Source organism: Larimichthys crocea, chromosome XXII, assembly GCF_000972845.2.
Source record: "Larimichthys crocea isolate SSNF chromosome XXII, L_crocea_2.0, whole genome shotgun sequence".
NCBI lineage: Eukaryota > Metazoa > Chordata > Actinopteri > Sciaenidae > Larimichthys > Larimichthys crocea.
Window position 1 is genome coordinate 6,907,701 of NC_040032.1, and position 14,895 is coordinate 6,922,595.

General features: G+C 41.9%; 1 protein-coding gene across 1 annotated transcript in view; it reads right to left on the reverse strand.

Moving 5' to 3' along the window:
• The window catches only part of fat3b (FAT atypical cadherin 3b), a 66,934-nt gene that overhangs the window by 32,789 nt on the left and 19,250 nt on the right, over positions 1–14,895 (reverse strand). Inside the window, exons 7-21 of the mRNA XM_027273246.1 lie at positions 13,505–13,566; positions 12,174–12,488; positions 9,851–10,061; positions 6,899–7,035; positions 6,100–6,375; positions 5,673–5,883; positions 5,298–5,512; positions 4,978–5,136; positions 4,699–4,820; positions 4,395–4,577; positions 4,165–4,279; positions 2,469–2,750; positions 1,704–2,054; positions 1,418–1,591; positions 782–1,312 (exon numbers count right to left, since the gene is read on the reverse strand). Coding sequence (XP_027129047.1) covers positions 782–1,312; positions 1,418–1,591; positions 1,704–2,054; positions 2,469–2,750; positions 4,165–4,279; positions 4,395–4,577; positions 4,699–4,820; positions 4,978–5,136; positions 5,298–5,512; positions 5,673–5,883; positions 6,100–6,375; positions 6,899–7,035; positions 9,851–10,061; positions 12,174–12,488; positions 13,505–13,566 — 3,344 coding nt within the window. The remainder of the gene's footprint in view (positions 1–781; positions 1,313–1,417; positions 1,592–1,703; positions 2,055–2,468; positions 2,751–4,164; positions 4,280–4,394; positions 4,578–4,698; positions 4,821–4,977; positions 5,137–5,297; positions 5,513–5,672; positions 5,884–6,099; positions 6,376–6,898; positions 7,036–9,850; positions 10,062–12,173; positions 12,489–13,504; positions 13,567–14,895) is intronic.

The following is a 14,895-nucleotide window of genomic DNA, read 5'->3' on the forward strand; positions in this document are numbered from 1 at the left end:
CAATATACAAGGTGGATATGGTATGTAAGGTATGTACTTTGAATCCCTTTCTACATGCCATGCTCTCTTGTTTGAAAGTCCACAATTATGGATTTATTAACCTTAATAAGCATCATTCCTGCTTTAGATCTGATACCCCCAAAGAGCATAGTTAACTCTGAAAAGATGCACTGTAAAATGTTAGTAAATGCCTAACAAAGTATGTAGAAAACTTTAGAAAGCAACAACAGCAGCAAAAGTTTAAAGCTAAAGGTTTAACAGTGAAAAGTTAGTTAAACTCCATAAATGTGTTATAAATGTAATAATATGAACATTTATAAAAACTCACTCATTGTATCAATGTTTATAAGAAATCTGTAAACTGGTTCTTAAAGGTGCTTTTAAATGTTTTATACTCTAACAATACATGTATCTACAATGATATTATTGACATTATTAACATATACTGTATTCATGTTAATAAGCATCCTATAAGGCACTTATTACCTTTTAATGGTCAAAACTCAAAGTCAAAACTTTGGTGTCTTTGTGAACTGTCTTTGTGCAAACACGTTCCTTAGTGCAACAGCAGCACTGGTCTATTATCTGCTAAAGGTCAAGAATTTCCACTGGGAAATTTCGACAGAAATATCAGACTATCTTCTCATAAATAAATTATTTGGCATCTAATATTCACCCACAATACGGCTGAAGTAAGTCTTAAGTGCAAACAATCATTCAGTAAGAGTACACACTGGATTGACTAAATAAACAAACAAGACACACACACACACACACACACCTGTAACACAGTGGTTCCAATCATGGAGTTCTCAGCGAGCACAGACGAGTATGACGTGTTCTGGAAGAGTGGCGAGTTATCATTCACATCCAGCACAACGATGTCTACATCAACCTCAGACTTTGCCCCCGTCAGTGTATCTGTAGCCTTCACCGTCAACCGGTAGTACTGCATGGTCTCGTAGTCTAACGGGTAAATCACGCTGATGATTCCGGTGTCAAAGCCAATGTCAAACTGGAAGGAAGGGTCTCCGTCCGTTATGGTGAAAATTATGTTCTGTCCTTCGGGACTGGTGGCATTGATGCACAGGACAGAAGTGGAAACAGCTACATCCTCTCTGACAGTGACGCCGTAGAAGGGTTTGTCAAACACCGGCATGGCTTTATTTACTACAGTAACAGGCAGCTCCACCTCACTGGACAGAGGGGGGAAGCCGCTGTCTGTGGCCACAAGGACCAGCTTGTACTCTGCATTAGATAAGTCGGCCTCAAAGGCCCTCTTTAATGTCAGCTCTCCAGTCACAGAGTTCAGCTGCAAGGAATACATAAACACAAACAATGTGTCAATCTATGAACTCATATAAAATAAAGAAAATATTTAAGAGCAGGAAATCAGGAAATTGTAGATTTCTCTCACTTGAAAGTTCCTGTGCTGCTGCTTGAGGCTGTAAGTCACTTCTCCATTCAGTTTGCTGTCTTGGTCTATGGCCGAGACCCTGAAAATAGCTGATCCTGGCTCTGCTTCCACCTGTACTGCAGCGTAGTAGGGAAGGTTGACAAACTCTGGGGCATTGTCATTCACATCCTCCACCTAGAGAATGAGAAGAAAATCATATCCCCAAATTGGTGGGACCTAAGGGCTTGAAGGATGAACACAGAAGCACAAACAGTAAGTAACAAAAAAGCACAATTTCCACACCCACCTGAACTTGAACAGTCACTCTGGCCACCCTCAGGATCTCATCTTCTCTGCTCACCTCCACCACCAGCTCGTAACTGTTTCTCTCTTCTCGGTCAAAAGGCACACCGGTGGTGAGCACCACTCCGCAGGTGGGCCGGATCGTGAAGCGTCCACTGGGGTTCAGCAGAGTGTACTTCAGCGGCTCATTGAGGCGGTGGCCCACAGTGTTGACAACAGTCACTAACGTAACATTGGGTATGTTTTCTGGGATGGAAGCGGAGTAGACGGGGAAGGTGAACTGAAGGCCGTTGTCCATAGCTTCACGGACGACTACGGTGACTGATGCCATGCTGGAAAAACGTCCATCCCATACCTTAAAACAAACAAAATCGAAAGCTTTGTTGGACTCTCAGATAATTCATTGCATTTATTTGACAGCTGATTCACAATAGGCTAATGCAGATGATGTAATGCTGTGGGTATAATGGATAACTTCTCACGCACTGCCCTTTTTTGTCTTAACAAAGTAACAAAACAAACCTAAGGGCAGAGAAACCTGGAGACCACCTTTCTACCTGGGCAGAGAGCCCTGTATCAATTAGTCCTGGTGTTCTTCTGAATAACTGGGCTCTGTGTGCACAATGCAGCTGACCAAGCATCTGACCCTATGCCCTCATCTCCCTGTGGTGATCATTATTACAGGAGCAAGTCTAAGCCAGCTGCATGCTGTTTATCTAAGCCACTGATGCATAGAAATTGAATGTGTCTTGTTTGTCCAGTCTCTTACCTTCACATTAAAGCGGTAACGGTCTTTATTGAGGCTCTGATTGACGACAGTCACAACTCCGGTGTAACGCTCCACAGAGAAGTACTCCACATTTTTGTCCACCAGAGAGTAAACCAGCTGGCGGGTGTTGGACTTGTCGGGGTTCAGAATGCGGTCAGTGGTCATATCAGGGTCAAAAGCCTCAATGCGGAGGACCTCGACTCCCGCGTACGTTGGCAGGAGGAGCACTGTCTCGTAAGTGTCCTGCGATAACTTTGGAGGTGAGTCATTGATGTTGATCACCTAAAACAGGGTATATACAGAATGAAAATAATGTCAAATCAAATCAAATCCAATTTTATTTGTATACAGTGGTCCCTCGTTTATCGCAGGGGATAAGTTCTAAAAATAACCCACAATAAACGAAATCCGCGAAGTAAGTTTTACAATTATTCTACATGTTTTAAGGCTGTATAACCCCTAACCACACACTTTCATACACCTTTTTACACGCATTTTGTACAGTACTCCCTTAGTTGTAAAAAAAGCATGCAAAATTACACTGAAAAAAATCCGCGAAACAGCGAGTCCACGAAAAGTGAACCGCGATATAGCGAGGGACGACTGTAGCCCAAAGTCAAGTACATTTGCCTCAGAGGGCTTTACAATCTGTACAGGGAGTGACACCCTCTGTCCTTAGACCCTCGGTTCGAGTGAGGAAAAACTTGCCCACAAAAAACCTTTAACAGGGAAAAAATGTGGAAGAAACCTCGGAAAGAGCCACAGAGGAGGGATCCCTCTCCCAGGACGGACAGACGTGCAATGGATGTCACGTGTACAGGACAAATCAACACAAACATATTGTACAATTACGATAAAATGACAATGAATTACAAAGAATAATAAAATGACAATGAATTACAAAGAATGATAAAATGACAATGAATTACAATGAATGATAAAATGACAATGAATTACAATGAATAATAAAATGATTATAGTAGCAGTGGAACCTGTGATAGAGATAGAGAGACACAGATGCACAGCATCAGCAAGTCATTAACTAACTATAAACTGTAATGGAGATATGGTAGCAATTATGACAGTAGTAATATATGTAGTGGACGTTATGCAGGACCACAGCAGCAGCCACGATCCATGAGAGCACAGAAACTTTACAGATGGTGGTGGTAATGGTGGCAATCTACTTTTGGAAACTATAGGAACCACAAGGAACCCAGCGTCCTGAGAGCGCAGTGTTCTAGAGGGGTAGTAAGGTATTATGAGCTCTTTTAGATAGCCTGACCATGAAGAGCTTTGTAAGTAAGGAGAATAATTTTAAATTCTATTCTAGATTTAACAGGTAGCCAATGCAAGGAAGCCAAAATGGGAGAGATGTGATCTCTGATCTTGGTTCCTGTCAGAACACGTGCAGCAGCATTCTGAATTAACTGTAAAGTCCTAAGAGATAGTCCAGCCTAGAAGTAACAAATGCGTGTACTACTTTTTCTGCACCCGCTTGAGACACGATGAGTCTGATTTTGGCGATGTTATGTAAGTGGAAGAATGCAGTCCTTGGTTTATGTGGACGTTAAAGGACAAATCCTGGTCAAAAACAACTCCAGGATTCTCTACAAATGTAACATAAGAATAGAAATGAGTTAAGAATGATTTATTAGGCAGCGGAAGATGATTCGTGTGCTTTATATTTACTTACCTTTATAACAACCTCAGCGGGCCTGTCAGCACTCCTAGGAGGCTGACCACTGTCTCTAACGTGCACGCGGAAGTTGAATTCAGAGAAGGTCTCATAGTCCAGACTCGCAATCGTTCTAAAATTTAAGAACCATTCAAGTAAGAAGAAACCCAGAAATGACCAAATATATCAGTTTATAAGCAGATGAATCAGTTGTGATGCAGTTGGTCTGGTTTCTAGATTTCACCCACCGAATTGATCCAGTCCCGGAGTCCACGCTGAAAAACATACGAGCAGTCTCATCTAGGATCTGGAACACTAACAGGGCATTGTGATTGCGGTCCTTATCGGTCGCCTGGATGACTAGAGGGTTACCGTCCTCTCCCAGGACCACGCTGTTAACGGGAGCAGCCTCGCTGATTGCGCCCACATACCTGTTATGGTAAAAGAGGACACTGCTATGAAAGAGAAGAGCTATACTTAATTACAGCTCTGCAAACAGGCGTAGGAGAACTTCGGTGCCAAAGCTCTCCTCTTTCAACCTCCGCTGATTACCTGATTTGTTGGAAGACAGGTGGGTTATCATTGACATCCCCCACCTGGACGATGACAGTGGTGCTGGCCTCCACTCCGGCCATGCTCAGGGCATGCACCACCAGAAAGTAAGACGTTGTTTGCTGCCAGAACAAAGAAAAGCAATGAAGAGTGCAATAAAAAAAATGCCATCTTAAAATTCTATGTGGATAATATATGAGAGAAAACAATCAGGGTCAACACTGAGCGTTGGCAGATGGTATAAATTTGCACGCCTACTACTCTGGAGCGCTGACAAACCTCAAAGTCAAGTAGTCTGCGTGTGCTTATCACACCAGTGTGATGGTTGATGAAGAAGCAGTGGTCCTCGTTGCCCTGGGTGATGTCATAAGTGAGTGCTGAACGGCTGAGGGCGCTAACAGTGGTGACATGTGTTCCAATAGTGCTGTTCTCCATGATCTGTACATGCAAAGACATAAGTGAAAAAGATTTTAGTCACTTCAATGATAGAGTTTCATTTACGATATTTACCAATTGCATATCTTCCAGCCTTTCTTTATTTCATCTATCTCTCCCTCCCATTCACCCATCCTTTCACTCAGCCGTCTCTCTCTCTTTACCTCAGCCTGATACTCCTTCTGAGAGAATTTGGGGTTGGATAAGTCAGAGAGTATCAAGGAGATGTGAACTGAAGCTGTGGCCATTAATGGAGGAAAGCCACTGTCTGTGACACGCACAGTGAGGGTGTAAAAGCCCACAGAGGTGAGGTCCAGGTCCCGGGCAATGAAGATAAGGCCTGTGGCATTATCAACGCCAAACACACTGCCCGTGTTACCTGAAAGCAGCAGAAGGGTTACAGACATCATTACTGGTAAATAAGGATCCCAATTTGTTCTCCTCTGACAAAGCATTAAAAAGCCAGTCACAGTTCAAACCAGTGGTTAAAGCCAGAAAAGAGAAACATGAAACTAATTTACTTCCAGATAACATCACACCTGCTTCTAGTGTATAGGTGAGTTGCCCGTTAATCCCGTTGTCTTTGTCTAAGGCTGTCACTTGTATTACAGAAGTGCCTATGGGAGAAGATTCGTAGGCTACAGCATCATATACGGTGCTGGTAAAGTAGGGGATGTTATCATTGGAGTCCTCCACTGCCACCAGGATACGAGCCAGGTCACGGTTAAACGGAAACTCCTGATCCTTGACCTGAGGTGAAATTAGACAAGAATAGGAATAGCAGTGTAAGGCTTTGATAAATGAAAGAAATCAGCTAGAATTAAGTGAGGCAAAGACAGCAGCCTTGGAAGTGAGCACAGGTACACAAACACAGGCACAGATTCATTGTAACCAACCAAGCACACACACACACACACACACACACACACACACACAAATATAAATCTTCCATGTCTCCCTTCTCACCATGATAGTGAGGATATGCTGCGTTCTGGCCTCGTAGTCCAATCTGTCCGCAGTGTAGACAACGCCCGTCCCAGGACTGACCCGGAACAGTCTCATACTGGCGGGGTCTACGCTGCCATAGATGGAGTAGCTCAAACGGGCACGCTCGTCCATGTCTGACGCCCTAACCCGCAGGAGCTCCATGTCAACGGGCACGTCCTCTGAGATGCTGACATCATAGGCTGGCTGTGAGAAGACTGGAGGGTTGTCATTGCTGTCTTGTATTCGGATAAACACCTGAGTGACAGAGAGACACGAGTGCTTAAAGATAAGCGCTCTGCTGTCGATTTAGCTTTGGAGACTGATTCAGTTAACGGGAAGTGTTGCCTCTTGAATTTCTCACTTGCAAGATGGAGATAGCAAGAGTATTTACACTAAATCTCTGTAGAATGGTTTGTGGTATGTTTTCTAAAAGGGATATTCAAATGTGTTGTTATTTATACAAACACTTAACCTTTATTTGCCCAAGTTAATCCCATTAATCCACTGTTAACAAGAATTTCCCATATAAGGCAAAACCTCGAAGGCCAGCCAAGACAGCAGGAGCACAGGCAATGTCAAAGACAGAGCAACAAAAAGCACATTTCATAGTCAGCAAAGAGATACTGTAATTTCAGAAAAAGGGAGAGCAAGCGTGAAAGGAGGAGTGCTGTGAGTAAACAGCTCCCCAAGGAAGAGCTAACAATAATTTCATTTGACGTGGGTATGGAGTGTGTAAGATGCTGTGCCAGTGCATTGCAAATCAAAAGTATGTGTGTACCTGTGCTGTGGCAAAGTTGGTCCCATCTGTCACCTGTATAGTCATGTTGTACACAGACTGCAGCTCTGCATCCAGAGGCTTGGCCACAACCAGAGTCCCCACACCCACTTGAAGGTCAAACTGCATGTCAAAGCTCCCTGGAATCACACACACACACATAGTTCACACAGTCCCAGTCATTTAGTATTCACTTTGCGTGCTAAACTCAGGTGCTCTAAGTTATTACTGTGTAATTGTTTTGGCCAGGTGCCTGCGTCTGGAGCTACAGGGTCTGTGAAATAAAATGAACTGAAATGCAACGCAATGTAGCATCGAACTCACTTGGCAGCTGGAGAGCTGTTAACAGCCACACAAACATCTGTCTTATCACTCCAAAACACAACCCATCTCGGAGATCAAAAACCTGCAGTCGGGTCTTTTCCAGGGGCAGTGAGTGTACAGTTTAGAGGCTTAATGTTTGATTAGAGTGAGAGGGGAGGATTGATACGTGTTAGGTATGCAGTACCATCCTTCGTCTCATTCCAGCTTCTCTCTCTCTCGAGATATCTGGGAGCTTGAGCTCCCCTCAGCATATGAATACTGATTGGGCATTTTTCACAGGACCACTGATGCGTGTTGAGTTGGAGCAAACCACGGGGATTCGCAATTCTTTTTTTCACGTTGTTGTTGTTGTTTTTTCTACAGGAGAGCTTGGTCAATATTACACTACAATCTCACACCATGAAGAAAAACAGAAATCACAGTCTGTAGCCTCTAAGTAAAAAAGAAAAACAGAAGTACCTCTTCTTTCCTGTCTGTTTGATGCTCCCCCCAGGCGGGTCTGATCATGCTTCAAAGTTAGTTTTTAGCATTTTTCTTGGTGTCTGTATTTTGCAAGCATACAGCAAAACAAGATCCAAACAGGTGAGTTATATATGCAGTATGTGCCTGCAGCCGAAAACTCTAGAAGTCAATGAACTAGTTTAAGTTTGGAAAAAATGAATCGGCAAAAAATATTTAATTAGTGTTCTGTTAAATAGCCAATAATTTATGTTCAATTTTAATTACTCTCCAAGTGTTCAAGACAACACCTTTAATTGCTGTCAGCAGATAAGTGACAGGCACGATGATTAATAGCTCAAAGTTGCCCCGTGGAGTTTATGATCAATAGTGGGTGCAGTTCTTTTGAGTGGCAATCTGTTGGTTCATACGGTTTGTTCACAAGTCACACATGGACATACAAGAAACACAGACATATTGAATCTGCAAACATCAGAACATCGCAGACGGAATACAATTTTCTTTCCCCCCGGTGCAACAAAAATAAGTTGTCCGTAAATGCGCTGGCATCACGGCCTCGACATCAAAACATGTTCAGCTGTTTGAATTTGCTTTGCAAAGTAGCAGCACAGTGGCTGAACTAAAGATATGGACATGTGTTCCACCTGGGCTAACTATCTAGTGCTGTTTGTGCGGAGTTGTCGGGAAAATCCTTTTCCAAGCTCAATCATCAATCAACGCCGCCTCGGGCTAAACAAGGCATTTGCTAGGTTTCTCCAGGCTTTGACCATTTGAAGAAGAGCTGTAGGTTTGACCAGACCTGTGTCAAGGGAGCAATTCCTTCCACATGCATTCTGCGGAATGTAGAACATTTCTTTGGCGAGCCGTCCACCTTAACAGTAAGAGATAAAGAAAGAGAAAGAGATTATTAATATTTAAGGAAGGAAGAATTTTCTTTTGATCAAAGCTCTGAACTATCTGCAGAATGTACCCTGTTCTGCAAAGTTGACCTCTTGACATTTTTTTGCTGTTCTGTGCATTATTAAGTAATACGAGTGGACTTTGATCAGAATACTTCAGCACAGTAAGCGAAATGTGTTTCATTCATGGATGACATTCAAGTCCAGTTCTTGGAGTTTGAGAGAAAAGATAATCACCTCGCTTTTTGCGGGGAAAAAAGTGAAATATTAATGAGCTTTTCCTGCACAATTACTCCTCTGATATCAACAGTAAGAGTGGAACTGGAAAAACTGTCCACATTTGCATTTTCTGTATCTCTGATGTGTGTGACAAAGAAAGAATAATTAACTAATAATCAGCTGCTTTTCATTATTAATATTTGAGTAAGGGAGGTGTAATCAGAATTGTTGGATAGCAATCAAGGCTTTAATCGAGGGACATGACAGAGCTCCCCAGTTTGGAACAGGCAGACAGGTACAGAAACGATTTATTGATATAGATTTATTGTGTCTACCAGAGCCTGAGCAGGAGCCATTTGTTCATTTGCATTTGTTTGCCAGAATGCTTTTGGCAAAGTAAATGATACAGATGAGAAATGCTTTATAGAGACAATGCACTTTTGCCTGTGTACAATAAATCAGCTATAAACGGTGTCAGTGTTCCTTTGATTTAAAAAAACTCATTTTGAATATGAGAAATGTCCACAATAGTTAACCTTCAAAAAGCTGTCAGCAGTGACAGAAAGTCATAGAAACTGAAAACTGTCCAAGAATGTGGAGATCCGTGAGGAAGCCGACAGTTTGAATGGAAAAATACAAACTGATTGATGACTCCAGTGTGTTGGTTCTGGATCAGACAGGTCTGACCAAAAAAACCAAACATCTCTCGAAAAATATTTATGATATTCTCCATACAGATAGATATATTGACTTCATTAAATTCAAACTACTTTATGCATCCTTCAAGGGCAACTCAATGTCCTGTATTCACAAATCTTTGGAATAAAACCAAATTTCCTTTTTTATTATATAAATTAAAACATTTGGATGCCAGCTTAAAGTATTTTTTTGAAATATGACAAATGACAAGAATTATTTAGAAAACTTCTGCTAGTGCCCTGGATTATTTTTCTATATAAAAAGTCTAAATACATGCACCTGAAATAACCTGACAGCACAGCAAAGAAGAAACTCTGAATTTGTTTAGTCTAGTAACGTATGTAAATGTTCTTACCGATGATATTAAACCAGACAGGTGTGCTTGACTGGCTGACAGCGACTACTCCCACCGGCTGAGCTACTGCAGCTGTCTCCGAAATAGAGAAATTGTAGTACCTCTGGGTGAATAGTAGGGGCAGAGGCGAGGGAACGGGTTTGCGAATCCACTCCACATGAAGCTTGACAGTCGCCCATAATGGGGTATCACCGCCGTCTTCCGCTTTTATCTGAGAGGAAGGAACAATACAGAGAAACGGCATTCAGCCGACACATCCAGGAGCAACTGAATCAAACATTTGGGAGTTTATGCAAAATGTTGAAACGATGATAAACCACAATGGAAAACTGAAAAGACTGAAAGGACGAGATTTAGTGTAAATTGGATTTTTCACTACAATGGATCTGTTGTTAGTATGTATGTATTCAGCAAACACTGAGAACGTATTAGAATTCTGGCCTTTCTGCTTTACACAGATCAAAACTATACAGATGAGAGCTATATTCATCTTCTCTATACTTACACCTCGGCGGTGTCTCATCCATACATAGTATTTTTGCTAACCTCAAAATTGATCTCAGAAATTACAGTTTAATGAGATGGCTGTCCCTGACTGACTTCAAATAACTTATTTTCACACAACAAATAGGAAAAGGCATTAACCAAAACAAATCAACTAAATCTCATGAACCCATATGAACCTGTAATTGTATAATACGGTGTTACTCACTCGAGACCAGAACCTGTGAGCTGAATCCATTATTTGAACCATTATTTGCTTAGAGAAAAGCAATACCCCCAAAATAAAGAAACATGACTTAAGGGGAGAAGACTGGTGTGTTTGTTATCTGTGTCACCGGAGGAGGATGCTTCCACAATTCAACTAGGAGCTATTTTCCACTGAAACTGAGCAAAGGCACAAGAAAGAGCAAAGGGTTCCGAGGGCACATGAGCATGACCATCTAATCAGTGAGTCCGTCACGTAAGAAAAATCAGGGGTCTAAGTGAAAACGGGGCTGGGGCAGGTGTGAAGAATTTGTGCTGGTGTTTGGGATAAGTCAGCGGGGTAAACACAAGTGCTATTTCATGCCAGAGTACCAAAAATGCACAGGTGTGCTTATGCACCCGCTGTGCATAAACACAACCCCAGCTGTGCTTTTCCACCCACCTTCAGATAAATAACACAAACATAAATGCTCAAATAAATAAATGTTTGCTCCCGTCAAACCCCGTGTGAAGACAGAGTCGTATAAACATAAACATCAAGAGCTATAAATTTAGTTAAAGCAAGAAACATGAAGTGGAAAAAGCAGCAAAGAGACCATCTCTAATCTGTGATTGTCATGTTTTCCATGTTGCTAATGATTCAGCTAAAGTTTGGACCAAACAGCACTTAAAGCTCCAGTGTGTAAGATTTAGGAGTATCTATAGGCAGGATTGGAATATAATATTCATTAGAATGTTTTCATTTGTGCATAATCACCGAAAAAAATAGAATTGTTGTGTTTTCATCATCTCAAAATGAGGTGAGAGCGGGTCCTCTTCTATGGAGTCCACCATGTTGAACCGCCATTTTTCTACAGTAGCCCAGAATAGACAAACCAAACACTGATCCAGATACGACCTTTGGCTTTTTATATGAATTTAGCAACCAGAGTTTTTCCTACATGTTTGGAAAAAGAGGGGGAGCTGTGGAAGAGTATTCATGTTGTTGCAATTTGCAACTTCACTGCTAGGTGGCACTAAATCCTACACACCTTTAAATGTACTTTACTGGTTATGAATTTAAATTTGATAGTTAGCTAATATACAGCAGTTATTAGCAACATTGCAAATCATAATAATGATTCTATAGCTTAAATTACACAGTCTGACTGGTCTCTTTCAGGTGCAGTGCTTCTCTCTTTAAATTCATAGCTCTTGACATTAGTTTATAGGACTTTGCTTTTATACAGGTGCAAAGTTGACAGGAGCAAACATGTTCATTTTTTATTGGACACAAGCCTGTGTGTTTGGGCTTATATAATTTTGTTACTTATGTTAAGGTGGGTGGAGTAGCACAGCTGAAGTTTTGTACATCAGGTGCATAAACACACCTGTGCATTTCTGGTGCTATGTGACCTACATAAACAAACAAGACTATCAGCAAAAAGATTGACTATTTCTATATGATTATTCTCAGTGCTGCAGTGCCTGACACCAGGTCAGATTCAGTCTGATTCCAGTCACACAACAAGATGAACAACCACTGATTCTGTCCACAGGGGACAAAATCAACACAAAGGTTTTCTGATTTAAATAAATAAAATAAATACATAAAAATGAAGTATTTGAAACTCACAGTGAGAACATCATAGCTTCCCGCTGTAACCATCTTCTTTGAGGACACCATAGCAGTCCTGGGGTCAATGCTGAACTTTTCATCCTCATTACCGTCGACAATGCTGTAGGTGATGTTGCCATTGGCTCCGAGGTCCCGGTCATAAGCAAAGACGCGGTAGACCGGTTCCCCACGTTTGTTGCGGTCTCGTTCAGTCAAGCTGATGCGGTAGGTGACCTCGGGGAAAGTGGGCGGGTTGTCGTTCTCGTCATCGATGTGAACTATGACCCACACGGTTGACTGGCGGGTCGTCACAGGGCCATCTATAACTGTTACCTGAGGAGAACATGCAGGTGTACAAGCACATATGCAATGTGTATTGACATCTTTAATGTTAGCTGACATGTGAAGTGTAGGACCATGTGGGGCTGCTCACGGGAAATCTCTTTGTATTATTGATCCCCCGGAGGCAGAGGCAGAGGTCTGATCATTGATCAATTGGATCAGATCAGGGTGAAAACCACTGCTGCCACCCTGTCTGCCTCACTAGACTATTAATTACAAACAGGCAACATAGACTGACAGACAGAGCAGCGGGTGGCACAAATGGACTGGCATTCCTATTGCTATCTAAGAAAGGGCAGGATGATGAGCAACAAAACTTGTCTGACCCCAATTTTAAACTCCTTTTAGTTGTAACTGTTTAAATGTATGATGCTGTTTGATGCATCTTCTTTCAACGGCATTTGCCGATCTCATTTTGTAGTGTGTTGTCATACGCCGCGTTCTTATTAAGCACTGGAGCTCAGCAAAGCAAAGACTTATTGAGTCTAGACAAGTCAATTGGCAATCGAGAAACAAAACAACGAGCAACAATGCTGTGGGTCAACTGTGGGTTACTTCATTCCATTTTGTAGAAGGGCAAAAGTGTTTGTAGATTCAGCAGCATTTAATAAGTTGCAAGAAAAGTCTGGGGAAGTAGGAGTTTGCTCGTGCCTCTGAAGTTGAGAATCTCTGATTATCAGCTTCATCTGCATGCAGAGGAGCATGAAGCAACAGAAATGGTAATCACAGAGCTATCTGTATGCCCAGTGTCTGCGCTTATCAAATGCTGGGCAGACCAACTCCTCTCCTCCCTGCTCCCATCCTGAGTAGAGAAGATAACCAGTGATGAATGATTACATTTAGAAAATCCTAAACCTGGGGCCCAAAACTACAGTCATTCATCACAGTTTATGGATCCTTGAGGGCCTGCCAGGGTTGTCCTCCAGCCTGTCTTTGTTAATAGTGGGCTATGGCAGGTGCCATGGCCAGATAAATAATAATCTGAACAATACTCAAGTTTTGGGTACCTCCAGTAGATGCTCAGCCTGTTGTTCTCTGTCCAGTTTCCTCGCAGTTGTTGTGATTAGCCCTAAGAATCATAAAAGAGCAACTTTAGATTGCACATAAAAACAGATTTACAGATAGCGAATAGAGATCCAAGGTTACAGTTGGTGTCTCTTCATCATTAGTGTGAACACTGCATACATCCTAAAATCATCGCTCCTCTCCACAAGGTTACAAACATTAGAACACTTTAAAGCCGAAATGACTGAGAGAGGTTGAGTGCATGTGAACGCTTGCACACACTCATATCGCAGAAAAAATATAGCCTGAAGCCTTGGCAGAGACAGCATTTGGCACATGGTCATATGGCACATTATAGCTCAGGGTCATTCAGTTGGCCAGCATGCCACCAGAACAGAGGGAAAGGAGCGAGGCTATTGATAATAGCTTTGATTGAACCAGATTATTCAGATGATGCTTCGACAGTTTGACAAACTCTCGCAGGCTGCAGAGATCACAGACAGTGACAGCTCCATTTTCCCCTGGCATTTGTTGCCATCTCTCTCACACCTTTTATTTCAGTGTTGTCTTATTTTCTCAGTTGCTTGTTCGCTCGCTTGTCATTGTAGAAAACTACAAAGATGGCCCAAATACACAAACACAGACAATCAATCAATAATTGCTGGGTTTAAACTTCGTGAGCTAAACAAATCAAAAGCTCCCCAGACATTATCCTCGCTGGAAGGGAAACAATGGGAAGGATGCTAGCATTAATCCATAAAACACATTCAACCCATTATATGACAGTTTTACAATATTGTAAGCTGACTTTTATTTTCCTGGAGAAATGAATGTTGTTGATCGCATCCCTTGTATACTATTAAACATCTCATGGGAGCTTGCAAACACAGTCAAATTGGGGCATTTTTCACAGTCTGGATCTATTTTGCACACAAATACAAATGTAAGTACTGAAATATGATTTTGTTATACATCTGCCTGTTGCAGCTTTCATATTTTCATTCACAGGGTGTGCAGGGCGTGAGCATGTGAATATCTACTGGTATGTGCAAATAAAGACATCTGCATTAAATGACAAAATACATACACAGATCCTCAAATCATTTCTGTGTGGACTGTCATGTGGAATGATGACACTGTATGTGCTTGAGTGGCGATAACGCGTTTGTTGTCAGCGTAATGAAGCGTTGCAGTGAAATGGGATTATTTTTGGATGTTTAAAATATATATGCAGAGCAGTCAACACTCAATGGATAGACTAATGGAGCACATGCATGCACACTCACACACTCTCACACAGTGTCACCTTGAGCTTGCTACGCAGGCTAACTTCAATTAAGCAAATTAGGAGTAAATCTAGAGCAGCGGTCACAAGCTGTAGGAGAGAGACTGT